The following is a 7,388-nucleotide window of genomic DNA, read 5'->3' on the forward strand; positions in this document are numbered from 1 at the left end:
GCCTTGGGCTGGCCGTCCAGCCGCTCCAGGTGCGTCAGCACAGGCGCCATCTGCTCGCGAAGCGCGCGCTGGTCGGGCAGCGAAGAGAGGTACAGCGCGGCCAGGTAGTCGGTGAAGGTGCGGTGGAGCGGCTGATAGATGTCGCGTCGCGCTTCTGCACCTTGGACACGCTGACGACGCGCGTCAGAAAGCCCCACTCGAACACCTCGCGGTCAGGAACATGGTTGACAATCTCCTGCTCAGTGTAGAAGACGCGTCCCTCCAGGCACAGCTGGACAGCAATCTTGCCAAACTGGCGCAGCAGGCAGAGACAGCGCGGCGGCAGGGCACCGGCCTCGGGCCTCTCACCGCGCCCGCATCAGACTCCTCCGGATCAGGCAGTCGAACAACGTTTGGTAGAGCAGCGCCTCGCTCTCGGGAAGGCGCCGTCGCAGTCTTCGAACACGACGCAGAGCAGAGACAGAGAAGCGGGCAGCGGGCCAGCTCGCGCAGCGCCGGCCGCCGGCGCAGCTCGGCTTCCAGGCCGGCCACGCCCGCCGGTCGCTGCACGCAGCCGAAATACTGGCGCACGTAGCGGCCCACGTCGGGCCGTTCGAAGCCCTGGATGACGAGGCGCCGGTGCACCCAGGGCAGCGCGTCGGCCACGTGGCTGGGACGCGACGTCACCAGCACCGTGCTGTTGAGGAAGAGCCGGCCGGCCAGCAGCTCAGCCACGGCCGGCCGCTGCTCGTCGCGCAGCTCGTCCAGCCCGTCCAGTAGGAAGAGCACGCGGTCCTCGTGCTCTGCCAGGTACTGCCAGAGTTGCTCCATGCGGTCGCGACCGACGATGTGGCGCGGCAGCAGCTCGTGGTGCAGGAAGTTATACAGCGAGCCGCTGAACTCCCACAGCGGGATCAGGAACGCGAACTGCGGCGGACGGAACAGCGCTCACACGTGCCCGACATATCCAGCCAATTGTACAACAGATCAACAAAACAATCTACATGGACCCATTACCATTCACAACCATCGTGCTTACAAACGACGCGACAGTGTCTGCATTTTGTCAGTCCGATGGACTGATCCATTGAGGGAGTGACAAAGGCCCTTTATTATGATCGAACCCCAGCTGTCTGTTGATCTCACAGTACTTGAAAACAAAACCAGTCATAACTGTTTTGGCGCTGGCATACGGGAGCGTCTCTGATCCTCTTTCGGCAACAGCTGGCTATTCATCCCCAAAGTTCAAAGCCATGGGCTGGCGCCGCAGTGCACCGTCTGGACAAGTCCCCCGAGCGAGGCGCGGCGCCACCGGCGGCGGGCACCGGGGCGCGGTCGGCCGACTGACCTGGAAGCCGGAGAGGTAGGAGGACGGCCGGTCGGTGGCCCAGTCGTGCAGCAGCTTCAGCGCCAGCGTGCTCTTGCCAAAGCCGGGCTCGCCCTCCACGAGGATGCGGCGCGGCCGGGCCGGCACGCCAGCCTCGTGCGCCTGCCGGACACGGGACACATCGCTCAGCACACCCCCGGCCGGAACGGCAAGGGCCGACGCCGGGGCCGGCGCCGGCTGGCCGAGTCACACCAGCTGTGTACACTCCAGGCAGGGAGCAGTTCTCCACTGGCCTGGGGCCAACAAAGGCCACGCGGTCGGGGACCATCGCCGTATCCTGGCCGGTAGACTGGAACGTTGCGAGAGTGCACAGCTCGTGTTAAACGAGTCTGTAGGTAAGGGGGCGACCTGTTACGCCCTCGTAGGATAACGCGTATCGCCGCTCTTACGCAGGTAGAGAGCACAGCTGACCTGATTAAGGTGCTGCACCTGGTCAGGATGTGGTGTTGTTTACTGTGAGCGCTGTCCGCACCTGGTCATGGCCAGGATCAGAGAATATCGGTACCACTAGACAGAGGCTCTGATCAGTCAACGGTAAGGGAGAGCGTCATCATCAGTGAAAGGGGTTGTTCACTGCCAGAAGTCCGATAATTTTGCCCAAATCAATGGCGACAAAGCCTGCCGACCTCCAGTGGTAAGAGCGCCCGTTGATCTTCAGCAGCGAAACAACATGCTCACCATCGACTGTGAGCAGCGGATCTACGCACCACTGGCGGCAGGAGGATCTGCTCACCGTCAGCGGAGGAAGCTGCTCACCGTCAGCGGCGGGAGGATCTGCTCACCGTCAGCACGAGGATCTGCTCACCGTCAGAGGAGCGAGAATCTGCTCCAGCTCCACCGGCTGGTACACCCGCTCGCCGCGTGCCGACATGGACGCCAGGCTGAGCGCGATGAAGTACTCCTGCAGTGGCAGCCGGAACTCGGGACACCACGGGATCGGCTGCAGCCGCGTCAGCGTGTCCAGGCAGCGCGTGCGCAGGTGCGACACGATGCGCCCGGTCAGCGCCGTCAGCGGGCTGCTGGCCGCCGGCGACGAGCCCTGCGCATACCCGGCGGCCGTCAGCGAGGTGATCCCGTCAGAGGCCGCTGCTTCCACACTAAGAATCATCGCGCCTCAGTTGCATCAATTACATCAGCTAGACTGCGGTAATAATGGTTTCGGTACTGGAATGCGCAGTAGAGCAAGCAGGCGCCATGCATTTTTGCTTTTCACCACAAAATACATTTCATCAAGCTCCAAAGAATCATACAAATAACTTCATTTACAAAGAATGACGCTTAGGCCCGTTTGCCTTTGGTTCGCAGCATTATCCCAACTACCACACGTCACAAACATCGCCAGCCTCCGACCGCACCACCAACCAGGCCCGCCGCGCGCCCGTCCCGCCCGTGCAGGCCCACCGGCGCCGGCGCCGCCGACCGACCTTGTCGAGGTCGGCGGGCGGCGACGGGTAGGGCGGCGGCGACGGTTGCCCGGCCAGCTGCACTTTGATGACGTTGCCGATGACCACATCGCTGCTGCCGGTAACGCGGACGTCTCCGACGTAGCTGGGCGGCCCGACGGCGGCCAGCACGTCCTGCAGCAGACTGGGCAGCTCGCGCTCCGGCGCCGGTCGCGTCTCGACGGCGCCGCCGGCCAGCGGGCTCGCAGTCGGGTACGCACCCGGCACGGCGCCGTTGGTGTGGCGGCCGGCCGGCGCCGCCGACCGGCCGTGGCATGGCGTGTCACACTCCTGTGTCTGGGCGCTGCTCTGGTCGCTGTAGCCGCTGTCCGGCGCCTGCGAGACAACATTCACTGTGGTCAGTGCTGACTGGGCAACAGCCACTGTTGGCTGTGGCGATCAGATAACAATCGCTGCGGCCGCCAGGGGCGTGGGAGCGACCAACAATAGTCACTGTAGTTACCTGCAGGAGCATGGCAGCGAGCAAACGACTACCACTAGTACCAACATCCGCCACGGAACAATCCCTGGGGCCAACGCCGACCAGAAGCCATGTTTCAAATCGGTGCCCCGGGAGTGACCAGACGGCGGATGGCGTGGTCTGCGTTGCCATGACAACAGTCGCTGGCAGCCGTCGTCTGGTGCCAATCAGTGACCAAACGTCTGATAAGCCGTTCGGTCTGCCGCAGACGCGTCACCACCAGCGAACACCGGCATTGGACGTTGAACTCTGCACGTCCCATGGTACACACACTGTCTGATTGCCAATTGGTGACCGGGCGCCCGCGACGCATTCGCGGCGGCGTTTTAATTCCCCTGGCAGCAGTGCCAGAACAGTGATGTCCGGGACACTGGTGGCCCGGACGAAAACGGACAACAGCGCCCAGGACAAGTAGCTGGGATGGAATACCCAGGACAACAGTGCCTGGGATAGCAGTGACTGGGACAACAGTGACTGGGAAAGCAAGGCCTATGACAACAGAGCCTGGGAAAGCAGTGACTGGGACAGCAAGGCCTAGGACAACAGTGCCTGGGACAACAGTGACTGGGACAGCTGCAGCGTCCTGACCAGCAATACCCAGTCCATCAGTGCCCAGGTGGGCAGTGCGCACCTGACCAAGGCCGTTGTGGACGGGCACGGCGTCGCTGACGGTGGAGACCGGGTCAGAGTCGGGCTGCGAAGGGACCGGCCAGTCCGGCTGGCCAGCCTCCTCCTCTTCACAGGCCGACCAGCTGCCGGCCTCATCCAGTAGGTTGTTGACGCTGATCTCGTCGGCGAATGGGCCGCGACCGACGGCCGCGTCCTCTGACGACTCAGAGTACCAGCTGTGCAGCCGCTGCGGCGCCCGGCATACCGGCAGCGCCCGCTGCTGTGCCACACACGGTGATGAACGTGAGAGTGGCAAGCAGGGCTCTCCAGGGCACGCATGTCACACTGTCAGCAGCTGGTGCCAGCTCGGACATATACCACAGGCTGAGAGAGCACCAGGAAAGCTAACCACACAGGTAAAAATGCAGCTGCAGGGGAAAACAAGTCTGTTCTCAGGACACAATGCTGACAGTGCTGACAAACTGACCAAGCTGAACATCATTAGCAACTGAAACCTGAAAGTGGTGCTGGCTTTTCCTATCTGGCTTTGGCCCAGGCAGTTCAGGTAGCAGATGTGCTTGCTTGCTATTTCACACACAAATATGTACAAGCAAACTTCTATATGTGATGGTCAAATGCATGTATACATGGCTCCACTGATTGCTAGAGAACACTTATGAACCCACATTACCTGTGAGGACTCATCTGGCACCTGTTCATCAATATATGGGAAGTCCATCATACTGTGCATGCAGCTCCATTCTTCAGAAACATCTGGAAACATTGAGAACATGTTGTCCATGCTTTCAATTGTGCAGTGATACATGTCAAGGACAAATCAAATCCAAACACATTTTTTGGCATCCCCAGGCAGGCACATTGATGTTCTAGTATGTGTTTTTGTCTTTGTTTTCTATGATCTAGTGTGTTTTTCATGGTCATGACCAAAACTCACCATGAGACTTTCCCTGATGACCTTTGTGAGACCTTTATGACCTAGCATGTTTTTCATGGTTATGACCAAAACTCACTTGATGGAAATATATCACACAAATCATAACACAAAATTTCCAGTATGACCAACCATCCTGCCACTATGCAAAAGCCAACCCTATTTTCCAAACTCAACAAATTGCAGAAGGAAGATGATTGTGCTACATTCAGCAAAAAATCAGATGAAAGTGAATAAAAGTGAATTATTTCATTAAATGCTGGTAGTGAAGTTCCAAGTGAAAAGCTGACCATACTGACAAGATACATGGTTACATATATGTATATATATGTATATATATATATATATATATATATATATATATATATAATCAAATTGACTTTTGTTTACCTTCAGCAGTTTGGTTTCACTTGGTTCCAGTTTTGTCAACAGCACATTCAAATGCATCAATTATGTAACTGAGACAGGCAATTAAAAACATTTGAAGGCAAAAATGCCTACTTTTATGAACAAATATTTCAATCAGGAGCATAGAGATGACCACACATGTAACTTCAATACTAAAACCACACACTTCCCTGCTTACCCATGGTGGAATGGGTGGATTCAACTAACTGTGACACTCACTATTTCTCCTGGCTGAGATGGCTTACTGTGAGACACAGCACCACTCAAGGTCAGATAATGCTGGAGAGCACAGACATTGCCCATCTGCAGAATATAAACATTTTGCCATGAAGTTCAGTAGTTGAACAATGCTTTCCCAACTCCATGGTGGGGCCATTGTAACAAGCCCAACCCAAGGCAGGCTCAATTCCTCGGAACTAATTTATCAAAATGCTTGGAATAAATTTAGAACTTAAAATTAGCTTTGGATAACAAATATTCATAAAAATGCTCAAATTTGATTACTGCTTTACCTGTCCTAAAAACAATAAATGATAACATCCACTACATTATTCACATAGCAGTAGCAGAGGTGAGACTTTACTTCTGCTATTGTTTCGATAGCAGATTTTGATACCTGCCGAAATATCAATCCAACTATATCTACATTCTCCGGGTTTTTCTTTGAGGAATAAGGCTATTACTATCGTCGTAACTATGTCACCTTGTACTTCTCGCACTGCAGCAGAAAACATGATCATATTGCCATCTCCGGGACACCCTAATGCAGATGCCACCTGAAACTCACGTAACACACCTTGAGCTCAGCCTGGATAAAGAACGCCGCGATTCCCACAGTCCGCCCACGGTTCTGCCGAAAGTGACGTGCACGCCAGCCGCTCCCGCCCCCACACAACGCGACGCGCCATTCACGGCAAGAAGGTGTGTTCGGTAACTACGTTCGTCAGTCTAGCACGTCCGTCAATCTAGCAGCAGATTGATGTCCAGTTGCCAGTTGGATATTCCCGGGGCGTCACGATCGCCTCAAAATTTGTTGTGCATGATCTTCCCGACGCGCTGGTTCCGAAAATCACCGTCTTTGGGGTGGGATCTTGCGTAATTTCCGAGTTAGAAGGCGCGTAACATCGCCAGATCGACGTTGCAGGGTGTTTCGATTGCCCCCAAATTTGGTGTACAGGGCCTCCTTTACACGCTGATTCCGAAAATCGCTGTCTTTGGGGTTGAATTCCGGGTAACTTCCGAGTTATATAGCGCGTAACACCCCAGTTGGATACTGCGGGGGCGTCTCGAACTCGGAAGTTGCGTAAATCGGAAGTTGCGCGAAATCCCACCCCTAAGACTGTGATTTTCAGAATCAGCTTGTTCAGAAGGCCCTGCACACCAAATTTGGAGGCAATCGAGACACCCCGCGATATCCAACTGGGGTGTTATGCGCCTTGTAACTCGGAAGTTGCGCAAAATCCCACCCCAAACAGTGATTTTCGGAATCAGCGTTTCGAGAAGGTCGACGGACGTTCGGCAACTACAGAACGCCAGGGGAAGTACGTAACGTCATCTGACGTAAATGATTGTCATTGAGTTGACGCATACTGAGCGGTGCCGGCGAGACACACGGGTTTAGTGTCCTGTCTTTTCCACTTCTGCTACGTTCAATACAACACTGGAATCCATGCAGCCACGTTAAATAACTTCTGCGGGCCAATGCGAATCCTCTATTCTCCCTCGGCGGCCTACAGGCACTTCCAAGTGGAAAACTACTTCCGGCTGTAGGCCCGGCGAGAACTACGCTAAGCCGGCTCATGCATTACGGTGCAAAATCAAGGAGAGGGTATTTTAGAAGTCACGTTACGTTAAGCTGGCTCATTTTGTCCAGATAGATCATGGCAAGTAGAGTAAACCGCAGCGGTGGATACCTTAATTTCACCACCACACAGCACGCATTCAGTACCTTTGAACAATTGAACCTCCTCACCGGCCCTTTCGCCAAACTCCGCAGGTGCTGCGAGTCCTGTGCATGGTGTCCGTGACAGCGGTGGCCCTAACGAGTTGATTCTGAATTCACGACATATATCACATGAACCGTACCGTATATTCAAAAGAGCGTCCGCGCAACAGCGACCGACTTTTTCT

The 7,388-nt window shown here is 55.5% G+C and overlaps 2 protein-coding genes across 2 annotated transcripts; both read right to left on the minus strand.

Moving 5' to 3' along the window:
- Positions 1-160: 160 nt before the first annotated feature.
- Positions 161-2,373, minus strand: LOC119093936 (nucleotide-binding oligomerization domain-containing protein 2; the record flags this gene model as incomplete). Its single annotated transcript, XM_037216995.1, has 4 exons — positions 2,172-2,373; positions 1,328-1,468; positions 538-906; positions 161-292 (listed from the first exon to the last, which is right to left on the minus strand). Coding segments are annotated over exons 1-4 (708 nt in total), but the record flags the coding sequence as incomplete, so codon positions are not given.
- A 69-nt stretch (positions 2,374-2,442) lies between these two features.
- Positions 2,443-6,210, minus strand: LOC119094015 (uncharacterized). The gene is made up of 6 exons (XM_037217110.1): positions 6,055-6,210; positions 4,590-4,672; positions 3,921-4,178; positions 3,061-3,144; positions 2,854-2,985; positions 2,443-2,463 (listed from the first exon to the last, which is right to left on the minus strand). The coding sequence occupies exons 2-6, from the start codon at positions 4,647-4,649 to the stop codon at positions 2,443-2,445; spliced, it is 555 nt and encodes a 184-aa protein (XP_037073005.1). The 5' UTR covers positions 4,650-4,672; positions 6,055-6,210.
- Positions 6,211-7,388: the final 1,178 nt, after the last annotated feature.

This window comes from Pollicipes pollicipes, unplaced genomic scaffold (assembly GCF_011947565.3).
Source record: "Pollicipes pollicipes isolate AB1234 unplaced genomic scaffold, Ppol_2.1 Scaffold_1349;HRSCAF=1579_pilon_pilon_pilon, whole genome shotgun sequence".
In the NCBI taxonomy this organism is placed as follows: Eukaryota; Metazoa; Arthropoda; class Thecostraca; order Pollicipedomorpha; family Pollicipedidae; genus Pollicipes; species Pollicipes pollicipes.

What these genes read in the sequence shown, in the direction of transcription:
- LOC119094015 (XM_037217110.1), bottom strand. Translation starts at nt 4,649, where the DNA reads ATGCACAGTATGATGGACTTCCCATATATTGATGAACAGGTGCCAGAT. An exon ending in TCCACAACGGCCTTGGTCAG is followed by an intron (nt 3,145 to 3,920) that starts GTGCGCACTGCC and finishes GTTGTCTCGCAG; the next exon opens with GCGCCGGACAGCGGCTACAG. An exon ending in ACGGCCGGTCGGCGGCGCCG is followed by an intron (nt 2,986 to 3,060) that starts GCCGGCCGCCAC and finishes GGCGCCGTCGAG; the next exon opens with ACGCGACCGGCGCCGGAGCG.